Source organism: Neoarius graeffei, chromosome 7 (genome assembly GCF_027579695.1).
Source record: "Neoarius graeffei isolate fNeoGra1 chromosome 7, fNeoGra1.pri, whole genome shotgun sequence".
NCBI classification, from domain to species: Eukaryota; Metazoa; Chordata; class Actinopteri; order Siluriformes; family Ariidae; genus Neoarius; species Neoarius graeffei.
This window is the reverse complement of record NC_083575.1, coordinates 20116806-20141961: the sequence shown is the minus strand read 5'-3', so window position 1 is coordinate 20141961 and position 25156 is coordinate 20116806. Positions and strand designations below refer to the sequence as shown.

The 25156-nt window shown below is 43.3% G+C and overlaps 1 protein-coding gene across 4 annotated transcripts in view; it reads right to left on the bottom strand.

The window, feature by feature from the left end:
- LOC132889158 (arginyl-tRNA--protein transferase 1) overlaps window positions 1-25156 on the bottom strand; it is a 220363-nt gene that overhangs the window by 144044 nt on the left and 51163 nt on the right. For all 4 annotated transcript variants that reach the window (XM_060925390.1, XM_060925389.1, XM_060925388.1 and 1 more), the window contains exons 3-5: window positions 17732-17794; window positions 17437-17552; window positions 12751-12957 (exon numbers count right to left, since the gene is read on the bottom strand). In XM_060925390.1, coding sequence (XP_060781373.1) covers window positions 12751-12957; window positions 17437-17552; window positions 17732-17794 — 386 coding nt within the window. The remainder of the gene's footprint in view (window positions 1-12750; window positions 12958-17436; window positions 17553-17731; window positions 17795-25156) is intronic.

The window sequence follows — 25156 nt, the reverse complement described above, 5'->3', positions numbered from 1 at the left end:
TAATGACTAGAACTGGAGTCGTATAGATGTACGTACTTCCTCACTTCTTCGATCAACCGCTCTTCGTGCTGCTCCATCTTCGCTCGTGTTTTTAAAAATGGCGGTAGTGAAAACAAAAACCGGGAAAGTAGGGAAGCGGAAGTGCGTGTACAGCGGATGTAGAGTGGACCAATCAGAGCCCTCTTGTCCGCGACGCTGTCTGCGAGGCTTCTGAGGTGGTCACAATTTTTGGGAGGTGCGCGCAGAGCGTCTGCGAAGGGGGGGGGCTACGCAGACGCCATCTGCGACGGCATCTGCGAGGACTGCGTTGTCAGCATAAATTGGCCTTCAGGCTCATACTAGCCAGCCATGACAAATAAGTAGCCAGCTGGGGGGAGTAAACACAAAATAAACTCCTGTGCACGCAGTTCCCAGGATTAAATGTGTTTTCCACAGACAATTTATTTATTCACTTTACTCAAATACAAAGTAAAATGGCAGTAAATCTTCTCTCTTTTCTTGCGTATTACATCATGAGGCGTTCCTGGCTTGTGAATCTCTTATTTTCGGTGCATGACACATTCACGCAGCTGAGCATGCTATGAATTAACAACGACAACGGTCTGCAGTGGGGCTACACAATTACACACTCAGCAAACATTTCTCCATTTGTGTATGAAAATACAGTCCAACCACTCAGTTTGGTTTCATTTACAACCAACGGTGTCTTTTGATGCCAGCACGTAATTGAACGAGAGAAGACTGGTTTACCGGAGACAAAATAAGCGTCATCTCCGCTTCTGCCGCCTCCGACAGCCCCGACACCCTACTGCCTCCGCCGAGTGCGCGCGCACTCTGAACTGAATCAGCTCTGCGCATGCGCCATGCGGCACAAAAAAAAATGGCAGCCACCATGAAGGAAGGAGATCCGGAGTTTTCAAACATTTGCTTAAGTGTGAAATCGCAAAATGGTATTCTAGCGAACAACAAAATAGTAAAGATTCAGAAAAACAAATCATTCAGTGATCATTTTAATAGTGTAATTTCATCCGAACTAGGCCTAACGCTCGATTTAGAACTACAAAAAGTCCGCGTGTCGGACATTTTAAGTACCTTTGAAAAAATTTTGCAAATGTTGCAGTCAGCATTTAAAATGCTAACTTAGTTATTGTACAAGTTTCAGTTGATTAAACTGTCATTTTATTAAATGTGTCTGCTTTTGTAATAAAAAAGTACTGAAAGAAAAAGCAAACAGCATTGCGATTTCTTATCCATCCATAAAAAAAAAAAAATCCCTCCCCCCAACTGAAAATTTTTTTGCTCACCCAGTGGACAGGAAACGGACTTTTTTTTTAAGGATGGCCTCACTGTGCTTGAAATGCACATGTGACAAATAAAGGTTTCTTCTTCATGTGGGAAATGCGCTCAGTATAACATGGATTTATCACAAAATTACATGCATGCATTTATTATTTTGAAAACCCACCAGTTGACTGATCTGGCACGTTTTAATTGTGCAACAGTAATGACGTACTGGTGTCCGAAAGCGTTTTTTCATTTTACCAATGAGCTCACTATATAGTCCTCTGTATAGTAATTCCCTATATAGGTAGTAGTGAACAAGTGAGTGGGCGGCACGGTGGTGTAGTGGTTAGCGCTGTCACCTCACAGCAAGAAGGTCCGGGTTCGAGCCCCGTGGCCCGCGAGGGCCTTTCTGTGCGGAGTTTGCATGTTCTCCCCGTGTCTGCGTGGGTTTCCTCCGGGTGCTCCGGTTTCCCCCCACAGTCCAAAGACATGCAGGTTAGGTTAACTGGTGACTCTAAATTGACCGTAGGTGTGAATGTGAACTGAAAACAGTGTGGGCTTTATAGATAATTGGGCTAATTTTGAGGGCACTGCTGGCCTGTTAGGGCGGGACGGTATCCATCCCACTCGGGAAGGTGCTGCTCTCATTTCCTGCAGCATAGGTCATAGTCTCAGAACAGGCCTAGTTAATTTCTGACAATCCAGAGCCAAGGCCAGGGAGCAGACGAACAGGCTAAACCGACTGTCTGCTAGCTGCACAGAGTCGTCACTCAGGGCCCACTACATCGAGACTGTGTCTGTTCCCCGAGCTCAACAAAAAGGTAGAAATTTTCAGAGAGTTTGTTCCAGTAACCTAATCAATATAAAATTAGATCAGACTGACTGTACAGCTGCTGCCAGCACCTTTGATCTAAAGGTGGGGCTATTAAATATTAGATCTCTTACATCTAAAGCGCTAATGGTTAATGAACTCATTACTGATCAGGAGTTTAATGTACTGTGTTTAACAGAAACATGGATTAAGCCAAATGAATATATAGCATTAAATGAAGCGAGTCCTCCTGGATACAGTTATATACACCAGCCTCGTCTAACTGGCAGAGGAGGAGGCGTCGCGGTTATTTATAACGATTATCTAGGTGTAACACACAAACCTGGTTATAAATTTAATACATTTGAAGTTCTTCATACTCATATAATGTATGTAGCCTCAAAAAATAAGTCTACCCAGTTAATTCCATTGCTTATTATTTACAGGCCCCCGGGGCCATATTCTGAGTTTCTTTCTGAATTTGCAGATTTTATCTCAGATTTGGTTATTTCCTTAGACAAAGCTTTAGTTGTCGGAGATTTTAATATTCACTTTGATAACCCAGAAGACCCTTTAAAAACAGCGTTTGTGTCCATCTTAGATTCAGTCGGGATTAAGCAGAATGTCATAGGACCGACCCATAATGGTGGTCACACCCTTGATCTAATACTAACATTTAGATTAAACGTAGACAATATAGTCATACTTCCACAGTCTGAAGTTATCTCAGATCATTGTCTCATCTCATTCAAAATATGTCTGAGTAATAATATATGCACCTCACCACGCTACTGTATTAAACGTACTTTCACGTCAACTACTGCACAGAGCTTTATAAATGATCTCCCAGAGCTGTCAACTTTGATTGGGTCACTGTCAGCCCCTGCAGAACTCGATCAGGCAACTGAATGCTTAGAGTCAACATTCCGCCATACTTTAGATAATGTAGCTCCTCTAAAAAGGAAAATGGTCAGAGACAAAAAATTAGCACCCTGGTATAATGATGACACTCGCACATTAAAACAGACCACTCGAAAATTGGAACGTAAATGGCGTCAAACAAAATTGGTAGTGTTCAAATTGGCGTGGAAGGAGAGCTTCCTGAAGTATAAAAAAGCTCTTAGTGCTGCGAGATCAACATATCTCTCCTCCCTAATAGAAGATAACAAAAATAATCCTAGATTCCTATTTAATACTGTAGCAAAATTAACCAGGAATAAGTCCACTATCGACACATGCACACCTGCAGTATGTAGTAGCAACGACTTCATGAATTTTTTTAATGACAAAATTGAGAATATCCGACAAAAAATTCAAACTACTAATTTAAGGTTAGACAATGAAAGTGAACTTGTAGTTAACAATATAACTGTATCAGATCATCAGTTAGAATGTTTTACTCCCCTAAAAGAAACTGAATTACTCTCATTAATCTCTACATCAAAAGCCTCAACTTGCGTACTAGATCCCTTACCGACACATCTATTCAAACAGATAATGCCTGGAGTAATTGAACCGCTTCTAAAAATAATAAATTCTTCTCTTATGATTGGCTATGTACCCAAATCCTTTAAACTAGCAGTTATCAAACCCCTGATTAAAAAACCTGACCTTGATCCCTGTCAGCTGTCCAATTATCGGCCAATATCAAACCTCCCCTTTATCTCCAAGATCCTTGAAAAAGCTGTGGCACAGCAGTTATGCTCATATTTACATAGGAATAACATCCATGAAATGTATCAGTCAGGATTTAGACCTCATCATAGCACAGAGACAGCACTGGTTAAAGTAGTAAACGACCTACTGTTGGCGTCTGATCAGGGCTGTGTCTCGCTACTTGTGTTGCTTGACCTTAGTGCAGCATTTGATACCATTGATCATTCCATTCTTCTGGATAGACTAGAAAATTTTGTGGGAGTTAAGGGAATGGCCCTCTCCTGGCTCAGGTCTTATCTAACTGATCGTTATCAGTATGTCGATATAAATGGTGATATTTCTAGACGTACCGAGGTAAAGTTTGGTGTTCCACAAGGTTCTGTCTTGGGTCCACTGCTTTTTTCTCTATATATGTTACCTTTGGGCGATATTATTCGTAAACATTGTATTAGTTTCCACTGTTATGCTGATGACACACAGTTGTATGTCTCTGCAAAACCTGATGAGAGACACCAGCTTAATAGAATTGAGGAATGTGTTAAGGACATTAGACACTGGATGCTTATAAATTTCCTTCTGCTTAACTCTGACAAGACTGAAGTACTTGTGCTAGGACCACATAAAGCTAGAAGTAAGTTTTCTGATTACACAGTAACTCTGGATGACATTTCTGTTTCTTCACGTGCAGCAGTAAAAGACCTCGGAGTGATTATTGACCCCAGTCTTTCATTCGAAACTCACATTGATAACATCACCCGGATAGCTTTCTTTCATCTCAGAAATATTGCAAAGATAAGAAATTTAATGTCATTGCATGATGCAGAAAAACTAGTCCATGCTTTCGTTACCTCCAGGTTGGATTATTGTAATGCCTTACTGTCTGGATGTTCCAATAAGTGCATAAACAAGCTCCAGTTAGTTCAAAATGCAGCAGCAAGAGTCCTTACTAGAACTAGAAAATATGACCACATCACGCCTGTCTTATCCACACTGCATTGGCTCCCAATCAAATTTCGTATTGATTATAAAATACTACTATTGACCTTTAAAGCACTAAATGGTCTCGCACCACAGTACCTGAGTGAACTTCTGCTCCTCTATGACCCGCCACGCCTACTTAGATCAAAAGGTGCAGGCTATCTGCTGGTACCTCGTATAGTGAAGGCTACATCAGGGGGCAGAGCCTTTTCTTACAAAGCCCCACAGTTATGGAACAGCCTTCCAAGTAATGTTCGGGAATCAGACACAGTCTCAGCATTTAAGTCTAGGCTGAAAACATATCTGTTTAGTCAAGCCTTTTGTTAATGGTGTTTATGAGGTAAAGGAGTAGATCTGGAGGGTCCTCAGACATAGAGTGTTTTGGTAAACTGGGATGTATGGATGCTGTCAGTCCCCACTCGCTTGCTCACTCGAGTTTGTTGACGGTGCAGTGGCTGGCTGCTTTATGTCCCGGGGCTCCCTCATGCCTGTGTTACCTTCTGGCTCTCTCCTTTTAGTTATGCTGTCATAGTTAGTTGCCGGAGTCCCTGCTTGTACTCGGTGCAATATGTATACTGTTCCTACTTATTCAGGTGACATTGGGCATACCTAACCACCTGTGTTTTCTTTCTCTTCCCCCCCCCCCCCCACCCCAAATCTGTCCCTCTGAGTTACATGGAGTCAACAGGAAATCTTTTGGTGGAGACGGTGGGGACCTCGACTGGCTATCGTAGCCTGCAGGGAATCGGCCGTCAGACGTTCTGTCGCATGTCCCAGACCCGGTGAAATGTAACTGAATTGTCTTGGCCAGGCCTAAGGGTCCCATCTGCATCTCATCATTGCTGAGGAGTGTGCTCCCATCACCCAATCAAGCATTCAGCCAGAGCAGGTCATGATATATTTTTTACCATATTAACATGCCATTGTGCGTCATGCCTGATGTAAAGACTCTCGTCTCTGCGAGCCTACCACACAGATTTAATACTTGTCATTTTTAGGGCATACCTAACAACGTGTTTTCTTTCTCTCCCCCCCCATCTGTCCCTCTGAGTTACATGTTGATCCTGGGATTGAGATGCTGGCCTCTTCTGCCCCTCGGACCTGCTTGATCTATCCTGGTGCCCTGTGTCTGGTCGGAGTTTTATCGCCCCACTCCTGTGAAGGACGGCCCCATGAGGACAGTTGAGGGTTATACCTGTTAAAACTGTTAATATTATAGTCAGGCTGTCTGTTGTTGCCCAAATGAGGATGGGTTCCCTTTTGAGTCTGGTTCCTCTCGAGGTTTCTTCCTCATGTCGTCTGAGGGAGTTTTTCCTTGCCACCGTCGCCACAGGCTTGCTCATTGGGGATAGATTAGGGATAAAATTAGCTCATGTTTTAAGTCGTTCAAATTCTGTAAAGCTGCTTTGCGACAATGTTTATTGTTAAAAGCGCTGTACAAATAAACTTGAAACTTGAATGTGAGTGTGAATGGTTGTCTGTGTCTATGTGTCAGCCCTGTGATGACCTGGTGACTTGTCCAGGGTGTACCCCGCCTTTTGCCCGTAGTCAGCTGGGATAGGCTCCAGCTTGCCTGTGACCCTGTAGAACAGGATAAAGCAGCTACAGATAATGAGATGAGACGAACAAGTGAGCGATTTTAAAACACAGGGTTTCTATGTCACAAGCAGAGCTCATTAGAATTAGAATTATCCCGCCCCTCATCTGAATATCTCCATTTATGGCTTGAGAACTACCCTTATGAATGAATGAATGAATATCCATGAGGAAAGTGCTATCTGATTGGCTGGTGGAAGGAGGGGTGGGGCTAGCAGTGGCTCATTATTACTGAAAGGAACACGCCGTTCCTCAAATCAGCCGTTCTGAACAGAGCTGTTTGGGTGAGACGGGAGCTGTGATGCTTTATCCTTGTGGTATTTTGACCAAAGCATGTCACAGATATTTCATTAAGACCTCAGGGAGCTGTGTCAACTCATGGAAAAAGGGGTATAAACGTGTCACTTTTTAAACACTTGGATTAAAAAGAACAGATGGTAATTTAAAATAAAAATAAATAAATAAAAACATGAATCCATACTGGTAAGTAGGATGGAGGACCTGAGATGTATAGGCTATTTTTCCTCCAAAAGCAATGAGAACCATCTTCGGAGGAGTACCAAGTTCCTGTTGGACTTCTCTCCAGGTCAATAATCCTATATAATGTCCAAATGACCACCGCTTTAGAATAAAGCATTTGACACAGCCTCCCCAGTCCCCTGCCCCTAAACTCCACTGAAGACTTAATATTTGTAGCCAACTTGTATATTATTCACAACCATGAATAAAACTTCAAAAAAAAAAAAATGCTGTGCAAGACTTCTTCATTTCCTCTGTGGAGCGAGTGCGCACACAAACGCATATCCAGACACGAGAAACTCTCCTATAAATTCCTGTTCATGTACAAAACCTGTGTAATATCAATCACTTAACTCCATCTGTGTTCAGGGCAATAAAGTCATAAAGGTAGTCATAAAGTCTGTTACCGTAAATTTGTCACCAGGTGTTTTCCGCTTAGAGAAATGGGGGGGGACTGAGCAGAAAGGACCTCTTTCTCTTCCTTCGGGAGCATTTCTAAATCTTTGCTGTTTCCGGAACATTCCTGGGCTGCTCATTTCGGTGAGGTGTGGAAGTACTCCATTTCATTCAGTCATATCCTTGGCTGTAAATCACACTCCGTGTTGTGGAACTCAAAAGCCTGAAAGAGTGTTTTTTCTAGAATCGGATTTCTCATTTTACCTTCACGGAGGGTCAAATCTTTGACACCTGACCTGTGTATACAGCTTTGATGGCCCCCAACTTAAAATATTGTTGACACTGTAAATAATACTACACAAGCTTGGTGCAGACCAACAGGAAGAAGTTGTACATTACACGCGTGTGTGTTTTTCTGGGTATCTGCTGCCCCCTGTAGCACTGATGTAGACCTTCTCATCCAAAACGGTTCATTTTTTTGGGTACTTTCTTACAGTAATATAACACATCAAATACAGTCATAGGAAAAATAAAGTACACTCTTCTTCAAATCACTGTTTTTTTGTTTTTAAATCAGTGCCTGACAAAATCAACTGTGAGCTACTGCTCACTTCCGTATCCCCCCGCTCTTGCAATTGAAGGAATCGGACACTTATGAATGTTGACTTCAATAAATAATTAACCCTGAAACAAGTAAAGAGCAGTGTTTCTCCCCAGGGATTTCAAATAGCATCCTGGTAAACCATCTTGAAACAGCATTTTGCTTCTTGAAATAGCATCAAAATCCACCCGATATGTTTCATAAATATATACACTTGGTAAACAGGAAGTCGATGTGGGACAGACCTGAAAACGGTATACACGGTATAGAACCCCAAGCTGAAACTCAGTACCAAATATCAAATAGTTGTGATTTGTAGTTGCTGAGAAAAAGCGTTACGAAAATTGTGTCAATCCACACTATAGGTTTCGTAAATACATTCAGTCGGTAAACAGGAAGTCGATGTGCGACAGACCTGAAAACGGTATAGACCCCTAAGCTGAAGTTTGGTACCAAGTATCAAGTGGCTATGATTTGTGGTTGCTGAGAAGAAGGGTGTTTCGGACAGACGGAGGCAACAATTGTGTGGTCCTCACCAACGTCTATAAACAAAAAGATTTCAATACGTAGTCATTTCTTCCCCAAAAATTAAACCAACAATCAGAAACGAGGTGGGTATAACTCTATAATTCAGTAACGTGCAGAACCACAACCAGCAACAATATCTTGAAGTAAAGGTTTTTGGTAGAAGTTTATCAGCCCCGACATCGTTTTGGAGAAATCTCGGCTGCTTCTTTGGAAATCTGTTAACATGAAATTTCATGTTACCAATTTCATGTTAACATGAAATTTCAGGTTCTGGGTTTGAGCCCAGCGGCCGGCGGGGACCTTTCTGCATGGAGTTTGCATGTTCTCCCCGTGTCTGCGTGGGTTTCCTCCGGGTGCTCCGGTTTCCTCCACAGTCCAAAGACATGCGGTTAGGTTAATATGGGACGGCCTTGGGCTGAGGTGCCCTTGAAGCGAGGCCAGGGCTCTACAGTGCGCACATTTCACTCGCATTTGCGAGCGAATTTTTCAGCATGCGAACGACGAAAAAAAAAAAAACGCTCATTCATGTGAGGGCTTCTTGCGGCCGACAATTTAGGAAAGCACTGAGCACAGATGCGGCGAGTTTAACATTCTAAAATGTATCAAACGTTAAACTGCAAAGTATGTAAATCCAGCGCTGGATAGCCTACCTAATATAGTGTAACGAGTAACGGCCTGTATTGTTGTGTGTTCAGTGTTGTGTACGTGCGTGTGTGTGTGTGTGTGTGTGTGTGTGTGTGTGTGTTCTGCCTGCGCCTTGCTCCCTGTCTGCAGTTGTGTGCATTGCTCCTGTCTTGCACCTGCGGTGGTTCCCATGGCAGCCGGGGGTGGGGGGGTGAAAAAGTTAAATTTTTTTTGCCGTTCTGCCTCATCTTTCTGCGATTGCCCCTCTTTCCCACGGTCGTATGTTGTGGGTGTGGCATTAGGTGGGAAAAGTGCTTTTTAGGGATTCATCAGATCATTCAACTGAGAGATAACAGAGCTGGTTCGGACCGAGCTGAGAAATATATTCGCTATGCAGAGAATAACGGCGTTTTTTAAAAGCAATGATGGTGGAAACAAGAATAAAAGAACAGACGAGAAAGAAAGTGTAGTGAAGAAAGCTAGAATGACGGGAGAAGGTGCGGGGAAAATTATATAATGAGATGGAAAGCACACACCCCAGTGCAAACATTTAGATGGGAACATACAACACAGCAAAAAAACAAATAATATACAGTATATACAAATGGTGCATGTCACAACACAGCAGAAGAACAAAGAATATATATACACAACTGGGCGTGTTGAGTTGCAGATGTTAAATGCACATTAGTTATAGAAACTCAGTTCAGCTACAAAACTCAGGATATTGCACTGTATTTGGTATTGCATTGTATTGGGTATGGATGTAAAAGTGTAGAAATATAAATATACGAAAGCTATAAAAACTAAAAAGTTGAGGTTGCACTGTAATAAGTATTGCACTGTATCAGGTAAGTGTGAGAATATTGTCCTTTTAGGTCCTTGTTGGTGCATTGTTGCACCTGTCAGAAGTGGCATCAGTCAGTGCATGTAATTAGCCTTTTTCACATTACGTCACTTGCAGAAAAACCTCACATCTGTTTTCAGCCTTTTGAATGGAAGAGGCGGCATGCTAATCTGCTGGCTAACAAGTAGCAACCATAGAAAGTCAGTAAACTTCCTCTCCAAAACAAGGCAGATAGGTGACTGGAATGGTCGCTAACAATACGTAAATGATAAACAACAATGCGCAATATTATTATCAGTCTTATCTGTGAATGACACAGTTTTGTTAACATATGTTGCCGCCGTATACCTCTTCTTCCATTCAAAAGGCTGAAAACGGATATGAGTTCCCCTGCAAGTGATGTAATGTGAAAAAGGCTAATTGTTCAAGGTGGTTATGGCCTGTGGGAAAAAACTGTTTTTGAGTCTGTTGGTCCTTGCTTTGATGCACCTGTAACGCCTGCCTGAGGGCAGCAAGTCAAAGAACTCAGAGCCAGGGTGGGAGCTGTCCTTGATGATGTTGTTAGCTCTGCTGAGCTCAGCTCTGTTTAGCTACTGTTTGTTCATTCATTCAGTTGTTCGTTATTCATTCGTTCATTCATTCATTCTCAATTGAATTTTGCATTTTATGTGTTGGTGTGTCTAAAGTTTGTGCTGCAATAAACCTCTAAAATGAAAACCTACTTGTGCCCCCATTTTTTTCCCCTGTGCTCCTAAAATTTTTAACTTAGGAGCACGTGTGCTCCTGAAAAAAAAAAGTTGGTGTAGAGCCCTGAGCGAGGCACCTAACTCCCAACTGCTCCCTGGGCACTGCTAGCATTGCTGCCCACTGCTCTGAGTATGTATGTGTATGTATGTGTGTGTGCTCATTGCTCACGTGTGTGTTCACTGCTTCAGATGGGTTAAATGCCGAGAGGAATTTCACAAGTGTGTGATGAATAAAGTTGTGCTTTCTTTCATAAGTTGGCGAGGACAACACAATTGTTATTTACCTAGTAAGCCATCCAACACCATCTCTGGGATGAGTGATGGCTTCTGCTTCACAATGGCTTTCCAGGTCTTCCTATCTTGAGTTTGCCTTGTAGCTTGGGAAGGGGAGTCAAGGTTTCTGGGGGCACACTCTACCGTGACGCAATCCAATCCATCCACTTCTTTTCTGGTCTTCCTCTTGGCCAATTGCCAAGCATTGTACACTGCCAAACACTGCAATTTTCAGGTACCTAGTTGGTTGCGTTCGGCTGACGTGCTCAAAATCTCAGTCTTTTATTAGCCACTCTATCAATAACAGTCTCTTCAATATTCAGGGATTTCCTTAGAGTGATATTTCGTATTCTGTCAAGTCTGGTCACCCCCATGATTTTTCTGAGGCAGGTCATCTCCAAAAGTATGTAATCGGTTTTCATCTATCTTTTTTAGTGTCCATGTTTCTGTACCATACAGCAGGATGTATTATTTACCAGCTGGAAGGGCCGTATCGTGAAATACCGTGACCGAGGTCTTGAAAATACTGACCGAGGCCTCTGGGCCAAGGTCAATATTTTCAAGGCCGAGGTCACAGTATTCGACCGTGCGGACAGACCTTAAGCTGGTAAATAATATATTTTTCTTTACCAAATTTGAATAGAAAATGAGAGCGCCCGAAAGGGAAAACAAAGCCAAGGCATGCCGGCATTTTGAATCCTCATTCACAGCTGTAATGCAAATGGCTTCCTCCTCAGTATACAAGTGCATTTTGCTGCCCATGTAGTCCTCTATTTATACAAAATTGAGTCATTCAGGATTCAGCCATGTTTTTGCTCGGCGTTAGCAACAGTCACAGGTTTTCGGCTTTCTCCTGAAATGTTTTCTTTAATTTTGTCTTCATCAGGGTAGTAAACTCGCTTTCACTATGAACACTGTCGTTATCGCTATCCATGCTGTAAAATTAATGCTATTATACTGAGAAATGCGAAAATAAATGTTGACAAAAAAATTGCTACTATGTTTGTTGTTGGGCGGCATGGTGGTGTAGTGGTTAGCGCTGTCGCCTCACAGCAAGAAGGTCCGGGTTCGAGCCCCGTGGCCGGCGAGGGCCTTTCTGTGTGGAGTTTGCATGTTCTCCCCGTGTCCGCGTGGGTTTCCTCCGGGTGCTCCGGTTTCCCCCACAGTCCAAAGACATGCAGGTTAGGTTAACTGGTGACTCTAAATTGACCGTAGGTGTGAATGTGAGTGTGAATGGTTGTCTGTGTCTATGTGTCAGCCCTGTGATGACCTGGCGACTTGTCCAGGGTGTACCCCGCCTTTCGCCCGTAGTCAGCTGGGATAGGCTCCAGCTTGCCTGCGACCCTGTAGAACAGGATAAAGCGGCTAGAGATAACGAGATGAGATGTTTGTTGTTGTGAACAAGCGAGTCGCCAAAGGTCCGTAACCGGGGTCCGTATCGTAGGATTCCGGACCGCTCGCGAGCCAATCAGAGCGCATGATTTGATAGAAACCGGACCGCGAAAAAAATGTTATTTATTAATTGTTATTTAGGCTCCGATAAACATACACAGAATTGAAGGGGGGGTGTACTTTCTTTTTCCTGTAACTGCATGCAAGAGTGGTTTGGGGATACTTCTATTAAAAGAGCCTCATTTGACTAAACAGGACACTTAAGCATAAGTGCTGATGTTCAAATCCAGCTTAAAGACTTTTCTGCACATCAAGAATAACCCTTACATAAAAAGGCTGACTTTGAACTTGCATTTTTTTTTATTTGCTTTAATACAGATATATAGGTCATATATTTTGAACACAATGTGTTTTAAAGGTCAAGAGTTGATATTTTTCCTGTCTTTTCGACCATGCTTTTAACCTTTTTGCATTAGTTGTATTTTTTCCTGAAGCTCACCTGGTTTAGGCGTGAGGCGTGGGCTCTTCCCTGCTGATGAGGACACGGTTTCCTCTCTTGAAGTCTCTGATGTTGATGGTTTGGAATCATTCGCTCTCTCAGGGCTGCTGGGGATGATGGGACGCTCCACCTGAGAGTGCTTAATTTTCACAGGATCCACTGGAGGAACTTCCCCTCCCTCTTCAAACATGGGCTCAATCCGGTCACCTACACACGAATGCACAGCGTTTAGCAATGTCAGCTTGGCAGAAATCAATATAGCTTTATCTCAATTCTAAAGACGTAAATACGATGCGATCAGTGGAGCAGAAAAGAAAGGGTCCAATTTTTTTCATCAATCTTCATGGACGATCTGATAACGCTCATTACAGCCAGTATCATGGGACTTCTGAGAAAGCTTCAGGTAAATTATAGAATTCGCTCAGATGAAAATCAAGCCGAGTAAATCCAAAAGCACTTTCATGTTCACAGGAAAGATTCGAGCAATATTTTCATATAAACTGTGAGCCAATTCCAGTGGTGACCGAGAAACCATCAAGAACCTGGAGGTTGGTACGACATTTCCTAACCCTCTGGGGTCTGAGAATATTTTCTGGCACTCTAATGATTTTGGTATGTTCTGATTTTGTTGCCAAGTTCAACAAATCTAAGCAGTATTTTCAAAGCCCCAAGACGTTTTTTTTTGTATTCAGTACAAGTTCAGCTACAATAATATCTTTTTTTTTTTTTTGCGGTCCAAATCCTGCGCTCTGATTGGCTGGCGAGCGGGTCCGTATCCTATGGTACGGACCCCGGTTACAGACCTCTGGCGACTCGCTCGTTCACAACAACGCAAACATAGTAGCATTTTTTGTCAACATTTAAATTTTTTTTAAATAATATTTATTTATAAGATTATCAAAAATCTTCTAAAATTTTTGCCAGCATTTCTCAGGAAGATGGCATTAATTTTACAGCATGGATAGCGATAACGACAGTTCACAGCGAAAGCGAGTTTTACTACCCTGAGGAAGAAGAAATAAAAGAAAATATTTCAGGAGAAAGCTAAAAACCTGCAATTTGCTAACGCCAAGCAAAAACATGGCTGAATCCTGAATGACTCCTATTTGTATAAATAGGGGACTACACAGGCGGCAAAATGTAGTTTTTTTTTTTCCTGCTATGGAAGTGCACTTGTATACCGAGGAGGAAGCCATTTGCGTTACAGCCGTGAATGACGATTCAAAATGACGGCTCGGCTCGATTTTCCCTTTCGGGCGCTCTCGTTTTCTGTTAGAATTTGGTAAAGAGAAAAAAAAAATTGCTCAGTCATTTTTCCTGTGCATGCACTACAGCGCACGCATATCAACCAATCTGCTCATCAGAAATAAAAGCAATGGGGGCGTCGTGGCTCAGGTGGATAAGGCGCCATACCATAAATCCGGGGACCCAGGTTCGATTCCGACCCGAGGTAATTTCCCGATCCCTCCCCATCTCTCTCTCCCACTCATTTCCTGTCTTTACACTGTCCTATCCAATAAAGGTGAAAAAAGCCCAAAAAAATATCTTAAAAAAAAGAAATAAAAGCAATATTTACACTTACTCGAGCTGATCTTCAGCTGGACTGAGTCGAAGTTTAAAAAGAAAAGGGGGGGGGCACTGCTCATCATCAGTGTCGCAGTTCTCACGATTGAATTGAATCGCTGTCCTGGATCATCCGAAGCACATAAAATCCGTGTGACATTTCGCAACAAGTTTTACCTCCAAATGGCCTAAACCAGGGGTTCCCAAAGTGTGGTGCGCGCACCCCCGGGGGTGCACGAGCTGCCACTAGGGGGTGCGCAAGATAAAAAATGTAATGGCGATTTTTAACTCTTCTACGCCGTAACGGTTCTGCAGTAGTTTGTGGCTTCATTAATTCATTCATTCACTCGCGATGCTCAACTGGTTGAAATCGGCAAAACTAAATGCCGATCGGCAACTAAACATTGGCAAAGACTGGGAGATGTTGAGAAAGATTTGAGGCTGAGACTGTCTTCAATTACCCCAAACATCGGAGAGCTCTGTGCCAAGAAGCAGGCCCATCCATCGCATTAATATTGGTATGTATTTGGCCAAATGGCACTGATCTTGCTAAAAATATATACTGCTACTGAAAATAGGACCTATATAGCCTACTGACCCACCCACCGTCTGTCTGTCTGTCTCTCTCTCTCTCTGCAGACTGAGCCGCCAGCGCTGCACTTCACAATCAGATGGATCCTCGTTCCTGATATGCTCCTGAATTGTTGTATCTCTTTAAATTGCATATGTTCATAATTAGGGCCCGAGCCCTATGGGCGAAGGCCCTATTGTTCTTGTAAGAGTTCACTATTATTATTCTTCCGTCTTCTTCTTCTTCCGTCTTCTTCTTCTTTATTTTTCTCCGCTGTTGGGCCATTTTCGGGGCGCTTGCCATGGGCGAAAACGCACGAAATTTGGCACCAGTTCCGAGAATTGCCACCGCTACTCAGAACCAGAAGCCCAAACTTGGCCGGGGCTCAGGGCCTCTATAGCGCCCCCTAAGTCGTTGTGATTTTGGCCTCCCGCATTAAGGTGCCTGGGTGCCATGTAGTTTGTTGTAGTGGCATGCCATTTGGTACGCATATGTATCTCAGTAAGCCGGACAAAAATGTAATGCCATTGCATTAGCCACGCCCAACAGGAAGTGAGGTAATTTCACTTTTGTGCGAAATGCATGGCCACGAAGACGGCGCAACTCCTCCTAGACCGTTCATAGGAATGTCACCAAAATTGATACACATCATCTACAGACATCGCTGACAAAAGTTACTAAATACGTTTCACGTAGGATAAACCGTTCAGAAGTTATACGTCAATCAATTTTCGATACTTCACACGCAAATCACTCATTGGGCATCTGACATGTTACCCAATTTCTGTGATATTTCGCCACTGGGGGCGCTATTTTTGGGCAAAAATTCCAATCTTTCCTCAAATTTGGTCAAACTTCACGGCCACCCTCTTACTACCTCCCATGTCATGTATACCACATTTTGGGAATTTTCGTCAATGGGGGGCGCTGTTTTTGGCCGACGCAATTGCTCCAAAACGGGTTTTTGGTAAATAATTCCATAATGCTTTTCCTTCACACCACTACCTTGTGATAGTACGTTGCTGTTGTAGACACTTATTTTTCCAACTCATAATCGCTCATGTACAGCATGGCGCCACCTACTGACATGGGAAAAACCAAAAAATTTATTCTTCAAAAATCTATATCTCATCTTCTATTTACTCAATTGTCATCAAACTTCATACGCAAACTCTTCATAGCTCACCTGACATGTACGCCAGATTTTGTGCACTTTCGCCCCTGGGGGTGCTGGTTATGGCAAAAATGATATTGCAGCTTCTGATTTGTCAAACTTGGCAAGCAAACTCTTTACACGCCCCTTATTGGTGCGCTTGCCATGGTCGACAACGCACGAAATTTGGCTCCTTTTTCTTAGACTGCCACCGCTACTGAGAACCAGAAGCCCAGATCCAGGCGGGCCTCGGGGCCTCTATAGCGCCCCCCGAGCACCGTCCAGTGCGAGTCCCTATTGTTGCCATGTGTCCAATTCTGTGCTTTGTCGCCATTGTGGGAGTAATGTCTCTTGCCGAAGAAGCTGTGGAAGGTATTTCGCAGGGACGCATGCCCCCGCCCCCCTTGGCCGCTGGCGCGAGGGCCCGTCGAGGCCGCTTGCGGCTTTAATTATCATTGCTATTTTTACTGTTATTATATGTTAACTTTTTTGCAAATTAAATTCATTCTCAATTCATTTTCATAACCTTGTAATGACAGTTGTGTTGCTAGTGTTTTAAACACGGATGAAAATCATATATTTTCCCCATATCTGGCTGGTAGACTACATGCCTCGATGTGATCTCCCTTTGGAATGAATTTGCGCATTTACCGTGTTGCAACATTTTAAAACTGTTACATTTCAATCAAATTCTATCTAATTCAAATACGAGAGCGCATAATATGTTAATGTGATTCGATGTTCTCATTCGAGCATGACGTGCTGCCTTTGTAAGAAAGCTTTGGTGGGTTTTTTTTTCCACTTTTGTGGTTTCCTGCAGGTGTGGCAAACGATGTTTATCATTTAGCACGATTAAAGATGCTTCCCTTATAAGAAAGCGTGTGTTTTTTTGAAACTGGGGAAGCGTCAACCTGGTTGGAGTATAGAAGGGGGTGCGCGGCCAAAAAAGTTTGGGAACCGCTGGCCTAAACCATGTCGGACAGATTTTATCCCATTTACGGTGGGCGTTCCCACCATGAAAGAGACACCAATCGAAACCGTAAGAGTGAAAGTGATCATTACACCGTTACCATGTGAATAGTCTTTTATGAATGCCTAAGTGAGCGCTCAGAGTGCAGACTCCAATATGACTGAATAAGGTGACAAGTTTTATGCTTCATCTAATTTAGTTAATTTAAAAAATATAATAATATTTGGCAGTGGGCACATGGGAAAGTGTAACGTTTCAGCCAATATAGGTTTATGATAAACTCGCAAAGATATTTATCCAAATACATGACCTACTCCTTCTAAACCTGTCGAGCTTCGCCGGCGAAGCTCTTGACCCCAGAGGGTTAATCACACACACACTTGCAAGTTAACACAGACAACAAACTAGCACTTGGAAGCAGGAACATACCATCACAGCCAGCTTCACACTGGCCTGCTGTCTTCTCCCCTTTCGACAGGAACTTCGCCACCTTCTTCAAGACCTTCTTATGTGCCTTTGAAGGATGGAAGTTTAAGGCGTGGCACCTTCAACAGACATATTTATTAGTTTGGCTACATCATGGTTATCCTACATATACCATACAACACACACAGATTATATTTATGTAATTTATCTATACATATAAGTCTCTGGCTCTGCATACATATTTGAAGCACCATAGCACAATATGAACCATCTACACACCCTTTAATGATGTATTTACCTGATAGTGTACTGTGGACAGCAGGTCTTGTTCATGAGAGGCTTGTAAACATACTTGCCACTTCTAAAAACAAGGAGAGTCATCATTATGAAGAAGCATACAAGAACCTGATGCAGAACACTACAGGCTATACGGCCCACTGTACACCTGGCTTGTAGTACTCGAGTCCAGGACTCTGACTCAAGTCGGACTCGTGGCCTAATTTTAAGGCCTCGTGACTCAGACTTGAACTCGTGCATTAACTGCATTCGGACTCGTAAATTGGAGACGAGGACTCGGATTTTTTTCTTTATTTTTTGTAACATGCCATAATAATTTGGTATAAGATCTTTACATCTGGGCGGCACCGTGGTGTAGCGGTTAGCGCTGTCGCCTCACAGCAAGAAGGTCCTGGGTTCGAGCCCTGGGGCCGGCAAGGGCCTTTCTGTGCGGAGTTTGCATGTTCTCCCCGTGTCCGTGTGGGTTTCCTCCGGGTGCTCCGGTTTCCCCCACAGTCCAAAGACATGCAGGTTAGGTTAACTGGTGGCTCTAAATTGACCGTAGGTGTGAATGTGAGTGTGAATGGTTGTCTGTGTCTATGTGTCAGCCCTGTGATGACCTGGCGACTTGTCCAGGGTGTACCCCGCCTTTCGCCCGTAGTCAGCTGGGATAGGCTCCAGCTTGCCTGCGACCCTGTAGAAGGATAAAGCGGCTAGAGATAATGAGATGAGATCTTTACATCTACATTAATTTTCAATACTAATTTCGTGCAAGAGAATGCACATTCACCTGTTTATACGTCATGTTCAGGAACAAACTAACGTTAATGGCGCTAAAATGCCTGGAGAGAAGCCCCGAGGATTGTCTGTTTTGCTTATACAGACTTCTCATGCAGTGGTGGGGGGGAGGAATGCACTGCTATGTGTTCCATATGTAGAAGAACTATTGAGGAGACGACGGGGACAACCTCGAACTTCAATCATCATTTGGCAAGACTCCACCCAGAGAAGGAAGTGACATGCTATGGTCATTGCTCTGTTGATAGCAGAGCTTGCTAAGTGATGAGCTAGCTAGTGTTAACCCTCTCTCATGTTATTTGCACTGTTGATAGTGGGCGTGGCTTGCTGAGTGATGAAAAAGCTTTTTATCTGTAACCTATTAACTAAAATGGGGGCAGTCGAGCAGTAACGCGAGTCCAACATGGTAGCAGAGACACTTTCACATAAAGGCAACAACAGCCACCGTCAAACGGTGCGGTTGGAGTCTTGTTCTTGGACTCGACTTGAAATTTTCTTTAAGTGACTTGGACTTGAACACTGGGGACTTGAGACTGGACTCGAACTCGAGGTTACTTGACTACAACACTGCTGTACACAAACATTTCTTCTCTTTATTATACAGGAAAAGAGTAAAAATAACATTTCAGTTACAGTTTAACGGGCCTGACTCCATTAAAACTGGTTTACAGCAGGTTCCTGTTCTGCAGCACATAAAAGGCAAAAGATCACATCACAATACAATCGAGAGGGGAAAAAAAAACCCCGCTGACAATACAAACAAAATTTAGGACGTCAACAGAAATAAAAACAAATACAGACAGCTACATACACAGACATTGAAAGGGGCGAGGACTGAAGCAATATTAAAAAATAAAAACTAGACTGTATTTCCGCAGAGAAAATGCAAAGTGTGCTTGCTGAGCTGTAGCAGAACAGCTCTCATGCTAAAAGCTAGCATGCCAACAACTAGCATGCTAACAGCTAACATACTAACATGCTAAAAGCTAGCATGTTAACATAATGCTAACATGCTAATGATTAACATGCCATTTGTTAAAATTCTAACACTTTAAAGCTAATATGCTGACAGCTATCATGCTAACAGGCTAACATGCTAATGGCTAATATGTTAACTTTTAACATGCTAACACACGGAGGGTGACATGTTAACAGCTAACATGCTAACAGTTAGCATGCTAGCATGCTCAGGCGAACTCGCTAACAGCAAACATGCGAACTCTGCATGCTACCATGCTAATCCTAACATGTTAACAGCTCTCATGATAACATGCTAATGGTGAACATGCTAACAACTCGCGAGCTAACAGCAGGCATATCATAATGGGTAACATGCTAACAGCTAGCATGGTAACACATGAATGCTTATATGCTAGTTGCTATCGTGTGCGCGTGTAAGTATTCCTAATAAAGTGGCCATTGAGTTGAAGTTGATTTGCTGTCAAAGTCTCAAATGAGCAGATCCTTGCCAAATGCATCATCACCTATGGGGGAAGGGAGGAATGACTCAGTCAAGCTTCCATTAATTAACGGCAAAATGGAGAAAAAAATGGACGGATGAAAGGCAAGACAAAGAAGAGTGTGGGTCAGAACCGATATCGTGTGTGATGGGTGATTTGGCCTGAGGTGCTGTATGAAGTTTGGTGGATGTGTGGTGAAGTGTTACTGAGCAAAACTCCATTCATTTGAATGGGGCCAAAAATCAATGGAAGCCTATGGAGGTAAAAAGAGATGCGTGAAAACCAAGGAAAAGACGAGTGCAGGTCTCAGATGAGGGGTGTGCGGCGACTTGGCCTGAGGCATCAAGTGAAGTTTCTAGAAGTTTGGTCACTTGGTTAAAAAAAAAAAAATTGGAGAGTGAAAGTTTTTCTCCTGAAACACCATTTTCAGTGGGGCCAAAAATCAATGCAAGGCTATGGAGGAAAAAGGGATGCGCAAAAAGAAAGGAAAAATATGAGTGCGGGTCAGAACCGATTGCATGTATGTGTTGGGGGAGTTGGCCTGAAGCATCACATGAGGTTTGGTGCATCTGCGATGGCGCGTGTCTGAGTAGGACGATTCAATTCACGAGCCCTATTCATTCTCTAGGGGAAAAAAAACAAAAGAAAAACGACAAGAACAAGAGCACGGGTGCGTTGATCCAAAAGCTGTATACAAGCACACTACACCACTTCGGGCCAGACGTCTCAGAGCTGGAACGGTGTCTCTATCTCGAACGCCCTAGGAGGAGTAGTGGATCCAAAAAACGTGTTGGAATAAGGCAGAATAAGTAAACTTAAGAACAATAGTGTGCTTGCCTTTGGCTGCTGTGTGCTTGAGCAAGCACACTAATAACCTGACTAACATGAGAACAGATCAATGACTGCAGGTGTAACAGAGTTTGTATGCCTTTTTAAAACGTGTAATGGATGGTAATGTTCTAATATGATGGGGATCTTAGTCCAGATTTTCTACATGTGTATCAAAAAAAAAAATCTCTGAAATATCATACTTGTTTTTATAAGCAGGTACTGAAAGAAATGCATGCAGAAGAAAAGCAGCAAGTGTCCGTGAGGGACAGTTGATTTGAATCTGAAAATTAAATGCAATAGCATGATGTTTATGTAGCTTTGAAAAGTCATAGCATTTGAAAATGCAATGCAGTGATGAGTCCAACTAGGAAGATCTTGTACGCTTTATTGTATAGTCTTGCTATTGGTTCAATAATTTCCTTTGAGACCAAACTGGAAGACAGTAAGATATTGTTGAAAGAACAAGACCACCGAGTCCTCTATATCCCCCGCCCTATATACCAACTATATACCAAGTTTCAAGATATTATTTCTCACATTTGTCAAGTTGTGCTGCAGGAAACCAACCCTACCTCTTTACACTGACCTCAGCAGCCCATGGCATAAACCTACCGGACCTCTGGTCCAGCTGAGATAAAAATGAAAATTTCTCACATTTCTTAATCAAACACATATACCAACTTTCAAGACCGTACCACTCAGTTTTCAAGTTCTGCTCCAGAAACAAAAACCTACCCCAAGACTAACCTGAAAGACCAAGTCTCAAATTGTTTCCATGGAAACATCTCATTATCTGTAGCCGCTTTATCCTGTTCTACAGGGTCGCAGACAAGCTGGAGCCTATCCCAGCTGACTACGGGCGAAAGGCGGGGTACATCCTGGACAAGTCTCCAGGTCATCACAGGGCTGACACTTGTGGCCCTTTTCAACTACCCTTTTTCAGCTCGCTTCAGCTCACTTCAGCCCGCTTCAGCCCGCTTCAGCCCGCTTCAGCTCGGCTCAGCTCACTTCAGCCCTGCTTAGCCCCTAAAACTCGCACCGTTTTGGAGTAGAGCTGAAGCGAGCCAAACCGTGCCGAGTGGGGCTGGGGGCGTGAGCAGACACTCCCCTGTGCACTGATTGGTGAGGAGGAGTGTCCTCACGTGCCCACACACGCCCCGCGAGCACGCTGGGATCTGTAAACACCGTAAACCCGGAAGGAGAATTACGAGAATTATGAAGCCTTATGCGCCTCACCTCATCTATACGCTCTTGCTAGTATCTGTTGGCGTTGTCGGTGACAACAAGCCACAGCACCAAGATCAGCAACACTAACGACTCCATGTCCTCCATGTTTATTGTTTACTATTCGGGTTGTGAGACTACCGCTTAAAAGATCACTGATGTCACTGTTTGCGCTGCTTAACGACATCACGTGACGTCCACCCACTTTCGCTAACTCCGCCCAATGTGTCCACCCACTTCCAGCCAGCACGGTTCAGCGCGGTTGTAGTCGAAATGCAACTCCAACAGCCCCGCTCAGCCCGACTCAGCACGGCACGGCTCAGCCCGACTCAGCCGCGTTTGTAGTGGAAAAGCGGCAATAGACACAGACAACCATTCACACTCACATTCACACCTACGGTCAATTTAGAGTCACCAGTTAACCTAACCTGCATGTCTTTGGACTGTGGGGGAAACCGGAGCACCCGGAGGAAACCCACGCGGACACGGGGAGAACATGCAAACTCCACACAGAAAGGCCCTCGCCGGCCCCGGGGCTCGAACCCGGACCTTCTTGCTGCGAGGCGACAGCGCTAACCACTACACCACCATGCCGCCCCCATGGAAACATGAAAAATTTAAATTTCTTAAAATCTCTTAGTATGAAAAGGCACATCTACATCACCTTGTTAACATGTATACCAAGTTTCAAATCCGTATCATGAACAGTTTTGGATATATGCTCCGGAAACGAACATTGCTCTTAGAAATTAAGTCAAAATTAATTTAATGTAAAAATAAAAAAAATAATAAATACTTTTTTTTTTCTCCAAAAACCCAAAATAGCAAAAAGGCACCAGTTCGCATGTATACAAAGTTTCATAAAGATGAGCATCTTCAGTAGTTTTAAAAGATATGGCCCGGAAACGAAAGCATGACCGGATGGATGGACAGGCGGACGGAACCTGTTTCTAGTGGCAGGGCTGGGACGTCTTTATGGGAAACACCTGACGAACCAGACTTGTGAAGATCTACAATTCTTTTCCTGATGTCTTGGTTGATTTTTGATTTTCCCATGAGGTCATGCAAAGAGGCCCTCGTGTTTGAAGGTGTACCTTAAAATACATCCACAGTAGGAGCCCTGCACTCCCGTGGGAGTCCCGTGGGACCTGACGCAAAGCAGTGCGGCGCGGGACAAATTTTGAAAGCTCATTGCGGGCGTGGGAGGGAGGGGGAGTGCACAATGCGGGAGCGGGCAGGAGAGGTGATAAGCTGCAGTCCCGCTCACTAAAAACGTGTTTAAAATAAAATTTATAAATTATTAATTTATGTCTATCGTACATAATTTGTGCTGGATATTTTATTTGGCATTAATAAAAAATTTTAAAGATGCCTAAATTTGCAGATGTGGTCTAATCTCGCGTACGTTTCCGATTCCTTTCCGCTCTTCCGTGTTCGAGATCTCCGATCATGGCAGAAGAGCAGAGCTCCTCTAGTGAAGCTCACAGTGCTTCAGAAGTAAGTGCTGCTTTAAAAAGAGGTACATTTACCGTTAAAAAGTCAAGAGTCCTGAAATCAGACATTTGGAAGTCGTTCTCACTCGTGTACGACGCAGAGGGAAATCAGCTGCCCTTTGCTTGTTGTGAAGTGGGAGTGCGAGTGCGCAAAGCGAGAGCGGTCAATCAAAGCGAGAGCTGTCAATCATGAGCGCATGCAGCGCTCAACTTGGAATGTGTCAGCAGAATGTCAGAGTCTAAACAATAAACCTAACAATGCCACCTATAAATACACAACATGTAGATCTACATAATGTTATCTGTGCCATCTCACAGCAGTTTGCTTAGCTATTTTTAATCAGGGCAAATAGCCTTATAGCCAAAACTAGTATATGATGCTTTAATTTATGGAGATGCCTTTTGTTTACACGCGATTTCCAAATGAGGGGGCAATGCAATTTTATATTAGTCTAAATGAACATCTACACCAAGTTGCAAACATCAGGGGAAGATTATTGACGCACCAAATTTGCCTTAACGGTCATTTAATGGTGAAATGCCGTTCGCACCGTCAGCCAACTTCGGGTTGTTTCTCTGAATTCCGACAATAAACGAGACCATCCGAACACATCTGAAAACATTGTGGTTTGAACTGTGTTGGTTCAAATCAACTTGGTTCAGACCAAGTTGGTACTACAGCTTTGGGAAACGGTCATTTTTTGGATGTTAGTTAGTTCAAACTTGCATCGTACCATATCGGTTTAATGCTAACTTGGTTGGTTGTTTGGGAAACGCATCCCTGAACGTGAGCTGTAGATATTTATGCTCAAATCCACACAAAGTAGGGGGCGGGGCACCATCACGCTGTGTCTAAATTATATTAATTTCTTATAGGCCTGCTTGTATTTCCTAGAATGTAAATGTGAGGAGTGACATAAGCCATGTGCAATGTACAATATTCTTAATATCCACTGTAGATTTTGGTAGGTGTGTTGGGTATCTCTGTAAAGCCTCAGCTGCGCATGCCGCCTGGCAACGCGCACCCTTGCTACGTGCGCTAGGTGAAAGATCGGTCAGTGGAGAGCTCAGCTAAGCTCAGCATGTTTAATTCCCCAAGCTAATGACAAGAACTTTCGTGAGAAACAACGCGAACATCTGCATCATGCGGGATTTGCGGGCGCGGGCGGGAGCGGGACTGAAAATCATAATTCTTTGCGGGAACGGGACTGCACAATGCGGGAGCGGGACTGAAAATTCTGTCCCGCGCAGACCTCTAATCCACAGGTTCACCTCCAATTAACTCAAATGATATCAGTTCGACTATCAGAAGCTTCTAATGCCAAAACACCATCCTGTGGAATGCTCCAAGCTGTTTAAAGGAGATACGCAGAGCCATGGCCTCACTTTTTGTTTATAAATGCCTTGAGACCTCAAGAATGGCACATGAATAGTTTTAAGCATTAACAATAAATCTAATATAGTAATCTTTATGATTAAAATGATTCATATAGGTCACGGTCTGAGTGAAAGACCTTGACATCACAGCAGAAGTCTACCTGTCCCATCGCCATTTCCGCTATACTAAAAACACAGAGCTGACTGCAACTCCGATCCTCCATTTTAAGCTAATTTATCGCCATGCCACGTAGATGTGTTGCT